Genomic DNA, 17,739 nt, shown 5'->3' with positions numbered 1-17,739 from the left:
AAGCACAGGACTTTAACAGATGATGAACGATTAAGCCAAGACTTTTCTAGCTAGCTAGGACTGACATTCATGGAGTCAATCTCTTTTAACTTTTAAGGGCTTTTTAAAGAAATGGGTAAATACCAGAATAGCAAATTGAGGACTTCCTTTTGTTTTTTTTTCTTTCTTATAAACCTTTAGTGGGTCATATCAATTTCCTCTATCTTCAAAAGATGCTAGTATATGTTTGTCACTTCTCTTGCATGCATGTCATTTTCCCTCACTGCCTTCCAAACAAGACATAAAATCTAGCTACTTACCGTCCAAATGTAGGCTGTGGTGATACCCTGTCGGTGTCTTTCTTAAGCTTCGATCATGTTTTTGCAATCAACTTGTTATAAACTTTCATGATGAAAGATCAAACAAAAAGGGAAGATTGAGAAATCTCATATGTGATTATTTCTTCGCTGCTGATTGGAAAATTTGTATAATATGAGAGTGGTTACGGCATGTCTCCCTTGCATCATTGGTCCAAAACAGAAATAGTACATTGAAATGAGCATTGTTGCAAATGTGGGTCCATTCACACCATACATCATAATGAACTTGAGCATTACCTTCATAAAATTTGCATATATCAAACCATAACATTAACATATAAAAAGCATATGGGATTTCAGGCCCCCCATAGGCCACACAGGGGTGACAGTGATAATCATCATCATGTTCATCATCATCCCCTTTCAAAAACGCTTCTTTTTAACCCTGTCTACTACTTAAACAAAGCCACTGACTAAAAAAAAAAGAGGAAAAGAAATTGAAATTAAAATAAAAAAAATTCATGCACACACAAACTTTCTGATATAGGTAGTGCTTGCCATTTCTTTCTCCTTTTTCTCTTTTTTTTTTCCTCCAGCCAGCACTGTGGTTAAAAGTTAGGGGTTTCCTAGTCAAACGTTTTCTGTTGAGGGAGGGAGGAGTGGCTGAGTGAGGGATGTCTTGATATGGCTTGGTGTTCTGTTGTTGCTGTGCTCTGGAGTTGATTGAATGGCTGCCTTTTCTTGAGCTGCAAACTTTCTCTCTTCGCTTTTCCCATAAAGCACTAGGTACAATCCCACTATGATCAAAACTGCCCCAATGATCCTGTTAAATAAAGAAAACAGCGTTCAATTCATGTACACTGGAAAAAAATTAAGGTGTCAAAGACAGGTTGCCAAGCTTAATGTACGTAAGGCAGATATATATTTTGATCCTACGGCTAGGGATGTACATATGGGGGGTGGGGGGGCAACTTTATCGGATGATTGATGAGTTTTCAACTAGGGAAGCACAGATGATGGTTGAGAAAGAGGGAAGAAAAGGACCCACTTACCCTCCCAAGTAGAACTCTTCCCCTAAAGCAATGGAAGCCATAATGGCGACAACAAGAGTCTGCACAGGTTGATAAACAGCAACGAAGACAGGGCCACCTCTGTCGATGCACCATATCTGTACAGCGAATGCAATCCCTGATGCCACCACACCCTGCATTTTCCACACAAATTTTAGTTTTTGGTCTCATTTCATTTTCATTCACCCACCACGTACACCACTCGCATATTATTGCATAAACCACTTTATTCCTAATGTACTGCAGCTTAACAACTCTGGAAGAAATCTTTTAGAATAAAAGGGTTAATATATTCCATGAACTTGGACTGAAAATATTGCCCTACCACCAACTATTTAACACAGGTTTAAACGGTACAAATTTAGGCTATTGTTTCTGATGTTAGACTTGACGGACATTTAACTTTGCCCCAGGGAGTACATGGGGTTCCCTCCCCTCTGGGTCTTGATAAGGCATATTCATGAAATAAAAAGACAGCACACTAACTTTCCCAGGACAGTTCAGAAAGATTTATCATAGACCATGAAACATTGCTTTTGACATGGATGCACATTACGAGAAAAGATGCAGCAGCATTCACCTTATTGCTTATGGTTGAGCGAATCCCGTTTCACACTATGTGAAAAGAAGAAAAAAAGCAGATGTCTTGCCAACAATTTCAAGAAAGAATAACTCCCCCATGTGCCACGATAACTTTTCTCTCTGGTTATTTTGAAGGATTCTACTTTCCGACTATTTTTAGTAAAAAATGGAAAGAAAATTCTTTGAACTGGTTTACTAGTAAAAGAACTGATGAGATACTGACCGCGTAGAGAATTGTGAAGAGTTCTCCGCCAGAGTGGAACATCCAAGCTTGAGGGTCTCTCTCAAGAAATGCGGCAATGATCAGGAACTGAATAAGACCAAAGAAACAAGTGTAGGAGGTCACAGAGAGTCTAGCTGGGTACTTCTTCAGCACTGGTGCCTGCAACACCAGCCAACCGGACCAGGACAAGCAATGGCCAATTAGATACAGGCAACCAAGGGTCCAGTTCTTTCCCTTTGCATCTCCCAATGAAACAAACATTGGTGTGGGTCTATTCAGCGGGGGAGCTGGGCTGTATATGGTTGGACCTTTGTATATAGTGATCACTGATGCTCCAGCCACACACAACGCTGTTCCTATAACCTTCGATATCCCATCTTTTCGATTTAGCCGCACTTTCTCTATCCTGAAAAACAAGAACATGCATATGAAAATAATCAGACACGTTTCATATCATGCCCCCAGTCCCTGTAGAAGTTTATACCAAAGAGATCCTGGGCTTACCTTAGTAAGGCTGCCATGAGAAAGGTAATGGCTGGGACAGAGTTTTGGATTGCTGATGCAAAGGTTGGTGATGTGTTATCCAAGCCCAGCAAGTAGAAACCTTGATTTGCTGTGATTCTGTCACGTAAAAGAAAATGAAAAAGGACCACAGTTAGTTTTGCTTTTGTCCTCACCTCATTGTGATGAATTAACTTGTAAATTGTCTCCTAGTTTCTTTCTTTTTTTCTTTATACTTAGAGGTTTAGAGCGTGATCATGCGTACCCAACAAGAGCGAGGAGGAAGAACTGAAGAAGAAAATTTAGAGTAATAGCTGGTCTCTCCTTCCTGGAAAAGGAAGAAACATTTGAAAAACAAGTTATCAACGAGGGTGGAGTAATGAGGTTTATGCTTGTATATGGGAGTGTCAGTAGTGATTTACTTTTCAAGAAAATATGCAAAAGGAAGTAGCAGAAGCAACGCAATGATGTTCCTATAAACTGGGAAAACAAGTTTGCTAATTCCCATGTTAAGGGCAGCTCGGGAGACCACATGGAACCCTGCATAACCAAACTGCAAGGCCAACATGGCCATGTGCAGCTGGAGCCTTTCAGGAACCGAACACCACATCCTACCAGAGGCTGAACCACCAGCATCAGCCATTGAAGCAAACACTTGAGATTAAAACAGAAACTAAAATTAAATAAAAAACAAGTGATATTACAAGAGAATAAGGAGAGTTGAGGATGGTGAGCTAGGGAATGAGGTAGTGGTATAAATATAGTTGTAGGGAGGGAGGGAGGAAGGGATTGTAATGTTGAAGGTCTGGCCCACAATGGCCCTAAAAAGACGTTATGTCAACTGTTCTTAGCTCCTTCAAATGTTTTTGGTTGTCTCCCACATTCTTCACTGTTCCACCCTCCTTAGATGACAAGACAACCCCCAATTGCACTACTGCTTACAACAGGAAGGGGAAGTGAGAGAAAAATTGAATAGGAAAAGGGGGTGAAGATAAAAGAAAAGAAAAAGAGGTGATTATTTACTACACTATTAGCTAACAGGTTCTGTTTTGGCACCATGCCATTAATGATGATAAATGAAGGTGATAGAGTGAGCCGCCATTGATAGATAGCGCGCACGGGCGGGAAAAGGTCGCTACCCCATGCGTTCTCATGCCCCATGAAAGCCTTCAACCCCACTGTCAAACACCACCCCCCCCCCCCCCCCCCCCCCCTCTCACATTCTACTAAGCTTAACATCTTGTATTTTCCTCTTCTTCATTATTTTAATACATAGTAGTAAAAGATTTCTACACTTTGTGATCACCAATATGTACTATTATATACTCTAGAAGAGACTCATACCTTTTTCCTTCTTCTGGTTGTTAACAATTGAATTGAATAAATTAATTCTCCTAGTACTCCCCACCATTCCAATAAATTAACAAATTCTTGTCGAGGAAGATCCCACCGATTATCCATTGGAACGGGCCTGATGATTTGCCAACTAAGCTTGCCAATGGAGAATTAATTGTTGAACAAATGCTGCAAACAATCAAGATCAATCCATGGTGTATTAAATAATTAACTAATTATTTTTTGAAAAAGGAAAAGAGAAATCATGCAACAATCAAAACAATTTAATTTTATTTGAAAACTAAATAATTAACTAATCGAACGATACCATTATCAGCAATAAAAGATCATTAGCTCAAACAAACTAAAGGGTCCACTCTAGCAAGAAGAGAAGGAAATATGGACTACATTTTTTCTTCTTTTTACCTAGTGCAAGGACCATGGTGTATTAAAAGGTAGGTGCCAACAGGAGGAATCCATAACTTTTCTTTCTTCTTTCTTTTGTTTTTGATTCCCCCTCTGTGTACTAAAAACGAAAAGATGTCTTTAATATTGTACTAGCTTACCTTAATCAAATGAGATAAAGGGGTCTTTATCTTTTGTTATTAAAGGTGTTGATCATCCTCTCTAGGAACCTAATGGAGTGTTTCCACTAAAGTTCCCACTCCCAAAGTTTGCTCGATTGTGGGCTGCGTTTCTGATCTCAACTCCCTTGCTTTAAGAGACATGTTGCCCCCCCTCAATTGAGACCACCATCATTCTAAATTTCAAAAAAAGAGGCCTGCCCCTCGAAAGAATATGTTAGCCTTTTTCCATCTTTAAGCCAAAAAAAAAAAATGAAATATGTTTGCATCTGACAGCAAATGCTTTACTAATGAGTGAGTCTAGGGGCGAAGAAGTGAAGGTTGAAAGAAAGAACTGGGTCTGACCCCGGCCTGCATGAACCGGTCGGACACCTCCCTGACCAATCCAGTTGTGATCTTAATTGCATTTGGCACAGCTTCTTTCTCTTTTTCGGTCGCATAAGCACATCACTGACAGCTAAAATAGATTTCGTTTGCACGGGAGAATCTTCAAGGCCAGACCTCTGGTCGAGGCCTGAGTCGACTCGTTTCACTCATCTCCCACCTCCTTTTGAAAAAAAAAGAAAAAAGCGCATACTAGTAGTACTAATTTCTTGATGGCAATTGGCCATGTTTATTATTAGTTTAATTCCAAAAGGTAAAGTCCAAAGAAACAAGGGATCTCCTTTCCGCCTACAGAGCAGAAAGATGGATATCCAAATATTCCAAATTAATGGTAGGGCATGGAGGAAATGTATGCAGTGGACTTCTATTTAATCTATGATTCTACCTATAAATAGAAAATAGAATATGAAGTCCAACTATGCATGGGAGGAATTCTTTATCCCTTGAGGTTATTCTAATAAATATACATAAATTAATGTATTTAGGATGTAATGACACTAACATTACATATATAGAAGACTCGTGATATAAGTATATATATGCGTATGTATGTATATAAAAAAATTAATCTAAAATTAGGCTTAAACATATTTTCACAATTCAAATCTAGTTGATGAAATGTTATGCACTAAAAAGTATGTAAAACTTCATTTAATTGTCAAAAAATTCTTTGATAATCATGGATCAAAGGCAAAGCAGGCAGCACTTGATTAATGCATATAATTATCAATAATAAAGTTTGCTAAGCACTTATGGTACAATATTCTGTGAGACTCTTTGAGAAAGGTTCATAGTGATATGACCCTTTTTTTTTTTTTGCTTTTTCAGAATTAGTTGAGATTTGCAGGTGACAGAGTTACTAAAACTCCACTAAAAATTCATGATTAATAACTTGAGAGGTTGGAATAGTCGTGGGGAATCGATAAGTCGAATGGCGTTGAAATCATTCTTCTCACGCCATGTAACATGATGTTGAGCACTTTGCAGACAACGTGAACCTTGTTTGTTTTCCATGGTCATGTCGACTCACCAATCTGCATGGAGAGTTCTGCTTTGAATCACATTGGTTCCTGATGTTAAAAGTCATATTCAGTTCGGTTTCGCTGCAGGAATCTAGCTGTTGCACTTTGGTTACATTCAAAAGGTTTAAAACCATTTTTTTTTCTTTAAGACTGAGCTAGCAGAGTAGCTGAACTGATCCCTTCTGATCTCCTTTTATTGTTAAGTCGCATTCAGCAGTTTATCATATGAATCTTACTATTTCATTTTGGTTACATCCTCAAAGTCTAAAGTTGTATTTCTAGATTGATTAAGTTGTAACTGAGAGTTTCCTGCTTTAGTTTTGCTACCCTGTTTTCTGGGTGAACGTGCAGCAGCAAGTGAACCAGGGCCGCTCATTGACCATGGAGTGGGTCATTGCTTGAATGCAACATTACATAGGATATCACTCAGCACTCAGCAGACCTATTGATTGAACAAGAACGATGTAGCTAAGAGGAGAAAAAGTAGGAAAACTTATCTCCCGGAAATCAAAGACCATACCCATTGGCCTGGAGCCGTGGATCCTATCCAGGGTGGACTAGGAAAAGCCTAGCTCGAGTTGTGCTGCTTTATGGCCAATTGGTCGGCTACCCTTACTTCAAATAAATCATGAATCATGAATCATGACTCATGAGGCTTGACTTGTTTACAAGTTTTGTTGTTTGAGAATATTTACCATTGATTCGCAAACAAACTTCCAAGACATAATAAGTCAAGAGGGGTTCAGTAGGTGTATCGCTAGGGATGATCGAAGCTTGGAAGTTTGCATTAAGCCTTACTCCCAAAAGAAGCAAAACACTAGCATTTCTTTCTTTCTGATCCTGTTACTTTTGGAGATAGCAAACAACAACCACCCAATGAATTCCCAATGATCTCCAGCTTTGATGATGAAATTTGAGATTAGAGATTTTAGAACCAAGACCCCTGGCTCCTACCTTTGGAAAGATCCCCCTAGCTTCATGTGGGTTGGCCTCTTCCTCGGTTTTCACTCTCTAGCAGATAAACCACTGGTGATTTTCTTTATTGCTTTTTGCTTGGCGCTTTTGGCACATAAAGTGATTCCACCCACCACCACCCACTGTGGACGAGCTGAGACAGAGATATTTGGTGAAACAATGTCTAAGTTTTTCACATGCTTTTGTTAACACACCCCCAACATGATTAGATTGGTTCATGTAATTTTGCAAATTGCGTGTGCTATAGTCTAATTAATAAAGGGCTTTGAAAACTTGGATCAAATCCATCACACCATGGATGCAATTGCTTTTCTGCTTTTTGACTGATCAAAAATAATAAACAAAGAAATCTTTCTTGATGATTACGCATCAAGTCATCAAAATTGACTAACCTGCTAATATGCAAGGCTTCCACCCCTTTTCTGCTTGGCTTTACCATTTGTAAGGTAGTTAAGATTTAGAAATAAATCTTTCAAAAAGCATAAATTATTATACATTATATATATATATATGTCAACATCACTTTAGTTACAATAACTAACATTCAAAACATACACTTAAAATAATAATAAATACAGTAAGAGTTACTCCTAATAGAAGCTTAACATTTATGGCCATTAATGATAAGCTTAATTGTCAAGTTATTAATAAGTCTATATAAATGCTGTGGTAGGCTAATAATGTTACATATGTGTGCAATAATTTTCCATAATTCATATGAACCATTAAACATTTGTGATCATTGATGGTGTTTACATTATAACTACTATGTGATTAATTTGTATATCAGTCGATGTGGTTTCAACTGTTTGTTTGTCTCATAGACCGATTCCCTATATCCCTCAAGTGTTATTTAATTATAATCAAAATTAATTATATATTATATGAAAATAAATTCTTGTTAGTTGATAAAGAAACAATTTAATTAATTTAGAATATAAATCTTTGTATAATATATATATATATATATGTCAATCCATCTTTATGTTAATAGTACTTTCATTCGAACACGTCTAAAGAGCTTTAATTATCGTAATTATCTGAATAATTTCTGGGACCGGCCAAGATCAATTCGATGGCAAGCAGTATCTCTAATTCTGTACCAGATGCTCACAACTTGTCCATGGTTTTCCTGAAAAAATCAATCGGTCCCTCTCGAATGACCAAAACTGTTCCCATTACTGCAACCATCTTATTAGCGATCGCTCTCATCCAACAAGCCCATGTCGCTCCTCGAATGGAACCAAGTTTGACACGCACCCAGCTCCTACCTCCCCTGGTGCATGTATAAGATATAAGGCCCAGAACTTTTCAAGGCTGTTATGAATATTTCAGTGAAGAGCCACATCTACAACGCTACTTGTCCCCCTGTTTTAATGCAATAATACAGCCCTTTCATGATTACGAATATGAGAAAGAAAAAGAAAACTTAACTCGATTGGAAAAGCTGGATCCCGAGGCCAAAGCAACAGACATCAAAAATGCCTGGGCATGTGAATGCTGTTGCTCATTGCTCAGAAAGCACAAGTTTGATGTCTTCGATTCAACTAATTATGCATATAGCTAGGAACGTGAGGCACACTTTTTATACGGCAAGAGTGAATTTTTGCATGAAAATTTACGGTACTGTCGTAACTCTTACATACGTTTAGGACTATTCAAAATTTTTGAAATAAATTGAAAAATTGTAATTCGTTATTCAATACATATAATGTGCAGATTAATAATTTGATATATATATATGATCATAGTTTTATTGGTCTTACAAACTTAATTTAAACTCATAATAGACATTATCTTAATGTTAAAGAGTGATTCTACAAGCACATATATACTACGGGCTACAAATCGTTCTCTTGTTTCTTGAAATTGATCCATATCGTAAAACTGTATTGAAGCCTGTAAAAGCAGTTGTAGAAGTCTATCCCTTGTGCATACTCCATAAGAGATGAATCACCCAGCAGATGGGCTAGCAAAGTCTAGTATATCGCGTGAAAAAGGTTTATGTGCTACGTTATAATGCCGTTAAAGAAGCTGAGATTCATCTGGGTGAACAATTTTCGTTCTAAATTCGTTGACATTCAAAAGAAAAAGCACACAATGGATAGAAGGTGAGCCGAAATCCGAAAGCACAAGAAGACAGAAGAAGAAATAGACAATTCGTTATAATTTGTATGTATGGATAGACATGAATCATATATTTATACAAAGGTGATTTTGATCCAAGAAGATATGGTGGCGATGCCGTAGCTTCCATATTCCTACTCAAACCATCTTTGACTCTTGGAGCCTCTCTCTGTGTTCCGTTGGTTATGGGGTTCCCACTTTTAGCATCCACGGTCATGGGAGTGACACAGTCTCCATTACCATTCTCTTTAAGTTGCACTATGGTGAAAGAAAGGGTCCCTTCAATGGGGCACCCCAAGCCCCATCAATACCAAATAAAAGTTCCAAGTCAAGTTGATCGGTACCCATGCTCAATCGCTCACATTTATTGAGAAGATGGTAATGGAATCTTTTGCACAAAAGATGTTATGGGAAATTTTTCCAAGCTGACAAAGAAGATTCCTAGTTGGTCATTTTCAAGATCCCTCATCATCTTTGGGTTCGCGTGGGTCTGACAAGATGAATCAGTGGGCGACACACCGGTGGCCATTCGCTCTCTACAAGGGCTCATTTCCAGGCACGATGTTGCGGGTCAAATTCCCACTCAAATTTTCTTGGCATTTTCGGTGACACGTCTTTAGCATCGATTACGACCTTGAGGCATGATCAGTCTTTTCACAACGAAAACCATGCAATAAACGAACTGATACCCGGTTGTTAAGAGCCTTTAAGCTCCCAAATTTTTGCTTCAAGCCCCAAAAATGAAATTAGTTAGGTGCGATTTGAAAGAACTTTAATCATACATGCATATTCTTCACATAGCACACTTTTCTTTCGTTTTAATTCTATAGAAGCAGTATGAACCTGCCCATGGGGAGAAATTCATATGCTTGGCCGTATGATCAGCACTGAAGTTTCACTTTTCCCAGCTTTCAAACCCCAATTCCCCTCAACCTCATCGCTGTAATATTGTTACTGTAATCCATGTGACCTTAGCATCCATTTGCTTTTGAAGCTCTTGGCCATGGCCAAGCTAATAGCATGAGGCTACATAACATGATCATTCCATCCTCTGCAAGCATATTGGGTGGAGATCGAAATCTGTAATCAGCAATTATAACACGCAACGAACAATAGAATGGTGGAATTGAAAGAAGAAGAAAAAAATCATTAACAATTGATTGATGTGAACGCTATATTAAGCATAGAAGATATGCAAAATGATTGTTTCGAAGAAATGTTGCAATAACATCATATAGTATAAAATGGTGGCTATCTATCTATTGAATTTGAATTAACAAGGGTTTCATTCTACATTACAATAGTTAATACTTTTAGGGCAAGGGATCCCTTGTTACTAGTTATGTCATGGCCATATCTTGTTAACAAAGTCTTGATTGATCTAACAGAGATGATGCAAGATGCTTAACCTTTCTTGGGTTGCTGCGGTTCTAGGGACTTGGGATTCAACTTTTGCCTGCTTTATACGGGCCAACATTCTCAAAACGTTGGAATTTAATGAAGACTTTGGGTTTTGGTTCATAATGTTACCAACTGAATCATGGACAGCAATTAATGTGTCAATGATCGCTAATTGAAACCTTTGTACATTTTTTGGGCAAAAGTTTGACTTCTAACCACAATTGTCTGCTTGCTTATGTTTGATGTCAGGAAATAGCTGGAAGGAAGAAAGCAACAGACAGCTCATTGTTTTGGGAAGAAAATTATCCCAGGATTTTCTCATTGAAGAATACCTAAAGAGGCTGTTTATATACAGTGTTTAAAGAGTTAAAAAATAAGAAGAAAGGAGCTAATAATTACAACGATTAACTAACATAACAGAAATTTAAAATTTATTAGCTAAAATGCAGCATTTCATTTTATTTCAAGGTCTACCTCTTGTTTTCTTCAAAAACGGTGCATACAGCCCTATTCTTTTATTCCCAAATTCCCTGTTTCCTTTTTCTGGTCGAGTCTTCTTCAATGTATCACAGGACTCTTCACCATTGTTTCGAGCTTATTCAATGTTACGCTGTCCAATACTCCCCCTCAAGATTATATGTGAATGTTGTGAACATTCATATTGTTCAAAAGATTGTGGAACTGCCTTGGTTGTAAAGCTTTAATGAATAAATCAACTAGCTGTAAATTAGTTGAAATATGTACCAGTTTGATTATACCGGTTTGATTGTACCTTCAATCACTTTCTCTCTAATAAAGGGGTAGTCCATCTCTATATGTTTGGTCCTCTCATGGAAGACCGAATTCTTGTTGACGTGAATGGCTGACTGGCTGTCTGAGTAGAGTACCACTGCATCTTTATGCTTGATTCCAAAATCTGCTAGAAGATGTTTCAACCAAATAATTTCACAACTAGCCGATGCCATTGCTCTGTACTCAGCGTCTACTGAGCTTCGAGACACCACTAATTGTTTCTTAGATTTCCATGTCACTAAAGAATTCCCAATGAACACATTGTATCCTGTGATTGACTTCCTAGAATCAGGACAACCTGCCCAATCACTATCACAATATGCCACAATCATTAAATTCGATTCTGACTTCACTAGGATACCTTGACTAGGTGACCCTTTCAAATATTTTAGCACCCTGTGAGCTGCAGTCATGTGTTCAAGACCAGGATTGTCCATGAACTGTGATAATTCCTAGATTGCATATGCTATGTCTAGTCTGCTGAATGTGAGGTACAGTAACTGCCTAACTAATTGTCTGTAATTTGTTGGATTGATAAGCTTCTCTTCATCTTGAGCCTTGACTAACTTCTGATTATGGTCAATAGGAGTGGAGACTGGTTTTGCACCAAACAAGCCATGCTCTTCTAAGAGATCCAAAGTATATTTCCTTTGTGATATGGAGATACCTTTAGGAGATCTTGCTATTTCTAACCCGAGAAAATATTTGACTGTTCCTAAATCATTGAACTTAAAATGTGAACTTAGGAACAATTTCACATCATCTGTAGCTTGTTTTGAAGTGCTCCCTATTAGTATGTCATCTACATACAATAAAAGTGTAATGAACTCACCATTATTTGTCTTCATAGTGAACAGTGAGTGATCTGTATTGGACTGAATAAAGCCATATTGTACAATTAAAGATGTGATTTTGGCATGCCTCTCTCTGGATGCCTGCTTGAAGCCATATAGTGACTTATAAAGTTTGCAGACCAATTTCACAGTCTTTGGATACTCCCCCTGGACCTCATATCCTGGTGGTATGTCCATGTACACCTCCTCCTTTAAATCTCTATTCAAGAATGCATTGTTCTTGAATAGACGGTAGAGAGGCTGCTTATATACAGTGTTTAAAGAGTTAAAAAATAAGAAGAAAAATGCTAATAATTACAACGATTAACTAACATAACAGAAATTTGTAGCTTATTAGCTAAAACGCAACGTTTGATTTTATTTCAAGGTCTTCCTCTTTGCTTTCTTCAAAAACGGTGCGTACAGCTCTGTTCTTTTTTCCCCAATTCCCTGTTTCCTTCTTCTGCTCGAGTCTTCTTCAATGTATCATAAGACTCTTCACCATTGTTTCGAGCTTATTCAATGTTATGCTGTCTAATATTTGACATAAAAGTTGAAGGACCCAAAGAAGCCAGAATGAACAATGGTGGGAAAAATTTAATGCACGGTGAAGAGGTGAACAAAAGTTGTAGATCTGCACCAAAATTTTGGGCAATAATCGGTTTCAGAATGGAACTTCTTTCCTTCTTCCTTTCCGTTCGTTTCCTGGAAAAGAAAATTTCTGACAGTGGAAAGGATGCCCATAAGTGGGCCCTGAAGCACCACAATAAAGTAAGTAGAACAACTATACCTGATAGCCCCTCAGGCTACGCTAAAACCAATCGAGCCGATCGGCAGATGGCTGCTAGCCATGAGTTCTACCACGCCGGTCTTTGGGGAATTTGTTCCAGACTTGAACATGAAAGATTTATCCAAAACAAACTAAATTCCATAGTAAAGAAAGCATTGAGAAACTATTCAATAATTTCCTCCAGTTTTCCCCCTCCAAGCCATTAGGATTGCTTTCTAATGCCAGTGCCGTTCCAATCTATTTGATCTCAACATAATCTGTCCATTTTGGTGTGAAGCTAATGATATAAAGCACAAACACATCGTGATCAAACTAAAGCAACACTATGGCATAGGCGAAGTAACATTCCACAATCAATTACTGTATACTCAAAGTGCCTTGCTAAACCAATATAACATTATAAGAGATCAGCACCTGCACTCTATATATCCATATGCGTATCCAGCTATCTCACAGAATTTGAAGAATTATACCAGATAGGAGAGAGGAAGGTAAAGAGAATCACATGAAACGTAAGTAACTACTCTTGTAAACTAGTTAAAAGAATGAACAATCTAACCATAGTTGTTATGCAAGGAGCATCAAAGTGCAAATACACATAATATACGTATCACAATAGATATTTTCTTTTTATTGATCAGGCTTTGAGATTATATTTTGATTTAGACATATTTTTCCCCCTAGACCCCTACTCAGATATTATCAAAGATGGTTTAAATTGCACCACGTGGACTTCAAAGGTCCAGGTGCGGATAAGTTTCCCTTCCCCGAACACGTTTAGTGTTGTCCCTTGATTCCTTGGTTAAAATCACTGTATCTTTAGCTGATTTTTCTCTCTATCCTCTTCATGAGGGTTCTTTCAGACTTGGCCCCATTAATTTAAGAAAAAAAGGGAGAGAAAAAGAAACAATAAATTACAGCTAGATATGAGCTATTCAGCTCCTGTGTCCTCGACCGATTTTTTATATTCTGGCTTAAGCTCATAAGTTCCTTGGTTGGTGCCCCTCTTGTTGTACACACAAAGCTCATTCAGTATCTCTTTCAGGAATTGCTGCAACGAAGGTAAACAAAAACAATTTCAAACACATGAATTATCAGCTAACTGCATAAGGTAAAAACAAGAGCTACAGAATATCAACCATCAAAAAGAGAAGTTTACGACTTCTATCAAGCTGAAACACATAGGTCATTTCAAATTCTTGCCAAGAACTCCTGTTTAATTTTAAAAGCAAATTGCAATTTTCAAGATACTGGTCAAATTGTATAGTGCAGCAAAAAACACTTAAGTCATTTTTCAAAAAAAAAAAACACTCGAGTCATGATTATAAATGATAAGATATATCACTTGGAAAGAGGAAGAAGAAACAGAGGCTTACAGCAGGCTGATCAGTCTCTTGGACAAGTTGCTTTAAAGCCCAATTTGGTTGTCTTTCAAACAGCTTGAACATTATATCCTCCAACTCTCCACGATCCCGTCTGGTTCTCTTCATTTCTGTTTGTTTAACTGGCGCTGCTTTCTTCTTATCCTGCTTAGAGACCATTGACAATAAGAAGTTTCAATGTATTCTTCCAACCCAATACTAATGTATTTAAAGAGCAAAAAATTCGCAAATATCATTCTTTGGAGACCACGTCTCCAAGTACCTTGGTGTTGGATGAAATTAAGCCAACCATTCCAGGCATTGGCCTCATGTGCACTCCACGATCATTATCAATAACCTTAAAATGGACCAAGGACACATAAATAAGATATTTGGCATCATAAAACATTTAAACAAATATACCTTAGCCAAAGCAATGCACAGTAACCGACCTACCTGTATTTGTCGATTCTTGATCATGGACTTATTTGTCCTTTCACGACACAGCCTCCCATACTCCTCGAGGTTTTCCTCATGTGGTTTCATGTCAAATTTATGTTCAACCTTTCCTTCCATTGCAACCCTACCTGTAATGAAAAGAACCAAGATAGAGCAGAGGTCACAAACAAAAGCACAGACGCAATTCTCCCAACCGCTCTCCAAAGATAGAGAGACGTTAGACATTAACACAGAAGTTATCACAACCATACATAGACATGGTGCATAAGTTAAGAGGAAAATGCAATAGCTACTTCTATGCAACATAGCATGCCAAAGTTAAGGATTATTAATGATTCCTGATAGATATGTAAAGTAACCTTCTATGCATAGCCCATGTCTGGTCCCACACCCTTGCTTGCATCGGTGTTCACTAGCATAATTCATTTTAGGAAAGAGTTGCTCTCCTAGAATAAACTCCAACTTAAACTCTTGAAAAGCTCCTTGTGATTCACATTCATTATGCTAATTAAAAGAAAAATTCTACAAAACACTCAATAACCGTTTTAGGGGTATATATAAGATTTCCCCTGACAAATTTAGTAATAAAATATTCCCCTCAATAAAGTTGTGGACAAGAAAATTGATTCTTAATGTGCACATTACACAGAGTTAAACCAACCTTGCTATACTACAGCAAGTGCACCATGTAAAGAACAACACATTAATAAAATCACGAAAGTAAGAGAAATGTCAAACGCAGTTTTCACAGGAAAATCAATTCAAGGAGCAATCTCTACTTCAAGTCACTGTTCAAAGTCACAATGGAAAGCTAATGTTAGATTAGCAGAATTAAGAAAAAGAACAGCATTAGATACATGCAAACTTGAGAAGCTAAGAAGCAATTAACCATAATCCTTACCTTGACTTGATTCAGAAAAGACACACATAGGAACAAAGTCTTTAAACATATTTAAAGAGTAATTTTTCGGTATATTTCCAGTCTCGGATCCAGCCAACTCCATAGTAAACTGATCATCAATCGATAAACTCATAAGAAAGAAGAAAACGACAAAATCATTATAATGCAAACTGATAACAAGCATGTAACCAAATCTCTTCCTTGCTAGCTTATACAATCAATTATAGAGAAATCTTTTACTACTATAATTTTCCACTTAAAAATGATTTAAGGGCGAATTCATGATTAATAAGGAAATGGACATATCCATAACTGTAATTATGCGTTCAGGTTGCAAAATTCATGGATAATAATCTTGTTATCTTCGAAGTAATTATTCTCTAATCACAACTATCTAGGGTTTTCCTAGTAAAAAGCCTAATTGAAAGCTGATTTAAACACCTTAATCCATTAAAATTAAATTAAATTAAATTAAATTATCCTAAAGAGCAAATACAAAAATAAAAAATAAAAAGCGCCGCTAACAAATTTATAAACAAAGTGGTTAAGAGCACCTGGAGAGAAGAAGGGTCGTCCGGTTTGCGAGGATCCAGGGAGAGGACAACCTTGGCGACTGACTGAGAATCGGAAGAAGAAGAAGAAGCGGTGTGGCTCTTCCATGACTTGGCCACCACCACCGGGCACTTCATTAACCACACCGATCTATCCGCTTTTCCTGTCTCCAAAAAGCCGCCGTTACTGTGATCTTCATCCATCTTCAAGCTCTGGTTATTCTTAGCCTCTGTGAACTGTAAGTATCTTGTTCACGTTTATTTGTCGGGAACGGTCCGCAAAAGCTTATTTTGCTTCAGTTCCAAAGTCTCCTCGCCAAGACAGTGAAATTTTTTCTTTTAATGTTATTTTGACTGTAAATTACTCAGTTGAGGGATGAATTGGACCCTAACGAACCGGACCAGACGCAACGAATCTCAGGACACCGGCTTTTGGGGGCAACCAGAGGCAAACGTGTCTTATTCTAAAGCAGTAAAGATAGCTAGTAAAACAAAAACACATCCATTCCTCGTTTAACACAAAAAAAAATAAAAAATAAAAGTTTAATGGACTCAATGTCGGTTGAGGTCAAGGCCTATCAGGCGTCATGGGCTTGAGGTTAAGGCCTGTCTTGAGCTCATTAGCTTGATTTCTTAGGTTCATATTTGGATCTAGGTTTTGTTACGTCCAATAAACCCATGGTTCAGAAAAGGCCCAATCCAATGTTCTCTGGTATTGAGTCCAATTCCCAGATCTTCTTGCAATGTTTTATTCATTAAAACAAAAACCCTTGAATTATACAATTAAATATTTATTTTTTATTACATATAAAGAAACTCTTATCATTTGATCTATCCTTATACAAGCCTCTAACCTTAACGACAAATTGATAATTTTCAAATTTAATATTAATTTATATTTTTATTTATATCGTATATAACGTGATCACGTGACTATAAAAATATAAATTAAAAAATAAATTTTTTTAATGTAATAAAAAATAAAAATTTAATTACATAAATGAATATAGTTTTAAAACTTTTTTAGTACTTAAAAAACCGTGTTGCAGTGTACATTCCTAAGCAAGGAAAAAGAGCAAACAGAAGAGTGATGCTTTATGATTGGCTCAGGGACAGAGATGATATCATGGATGAGCAAAGCTACAGCAGAACAAAAAAGGGGCTTTCAAACCTTTTTTCCAATTGTTTTAGTTTGTGGGTCAGGGTGTGTTTACTTTTTGGGTGTAGGTTTCGTATCAATGTAGAAGTCTTGTTAATTAAGAATCACAATAGTTTGTAAGGTTGTACATAATATGAGCCAGTAGGTAACGGGAACGAATGAAAAGGTCATGGAGAGGATATTTTGTATTGGAGAAAAGGACATTGAATAAGATTGCAGAACTAGACCGTATCCTCATTAAAAAAAAAAAAAGTGAAGAATATTTAGAAATTGTGGGAAAAAAAAAGGACAAAATATTTCGATGGTATCGATACAAATTATTTAGAAATTAGACAAAAAAATGTAAACTTTGAATTGGGATTCAAAATGGAGAAAAAAGTTATACGGGGA

At 37.2% G+C, this 17,739-nt stretch overlaps 2 protein-coding genes across 3 annotated transcripts; both read right to left on the bottom strand.

Annotated features, from left to right (window-relative positions):
- Positions 1-574: 574 nt before the first annotated feature.
- WAT1 (Walls Are Thin 1) lies at positions 575-3,414 on the bottom strand. The gene is made up of 6 exons (XM_021428360.1): positions 3,098-3,414; positions 2,941-3,003; positions 2,679-2,795; positions 2,175-2,580; positions 1,352-1,503; positions 575-1,122 (listed from the first exon to the last, which is right to left on the bottom strand). The coding sequence occupies exons 1-6, from the start codon at positions 3,316-3,318 to the stop codon at positions 930-932; spliced, it is 1,152 nt and encodes a 383-aa protein (XP_021284035.1). The 5' UTR covers positions 3,319-3,414; the 3' UTR covers positions 575-929.
- Positions 3,415-13,431: 10,017 nt separating this feature from the next.
- Positions 13,432-16,646, bottom strand: LOC110417184 (Transcription initiation factor IIF, beta subunit). Of its 2 annotated transcripts, none has more exons than XM_021429413.2 (6): positions 16,194-16,646; positions 15,640-15,748; positions 14,736-14,866; positions 14,563-14,637; positions 14,295-14,447; positions 13,432-13,969 (listed from the first exon to the last, which is right to left on the bottom strand). In XM_021429413.2, the coding sequence occupies exons 1-6, from the start codon at positions 16,392-16,394 to the stop codon at positions 13,850-13,852; spliced, it is 789 nt and encodes a 262-aa protein (XP_021285088.1). In that variant the 5' UTR covers positions 16,395-16,646; the 3' UTR covers positions 13,432-13,849. The 2 variants fall into 2 exon arrangements, with proteins under 2 accessions (XP_021285088.1, XP_021285089.1); XM_021429414.2 differs by having other exon boundaries at positions 14,295-14,444; positions 16,194-16,640.
- Positions 16,647-17,739: the final 1,093 nt, after the last annotated feature.

Source organism: Theobroma umbraticum, unplaced genomic scaffold (genome assembly GCF_002168275.2).
Source record: "Theobroma umbraticum cultivar Fairchild unplaced genomic scaffold, ASM216827v3 scaffold_51.0, whole genome shotgun sequence".
Classification (NCBI taxonomy): domain Eukaryota; kingdom Viridiplantae; phylum Streptophyta; class Magnoliopsida; order Malvales; family Malvaceae; genus Theobroma; species Theobroma umbraticum.
The sequence above is the reverse complement of the archived record's forward strand: the minus strand, read 5'-3'. Positions and strand labels throughout refer to the sequence as shown.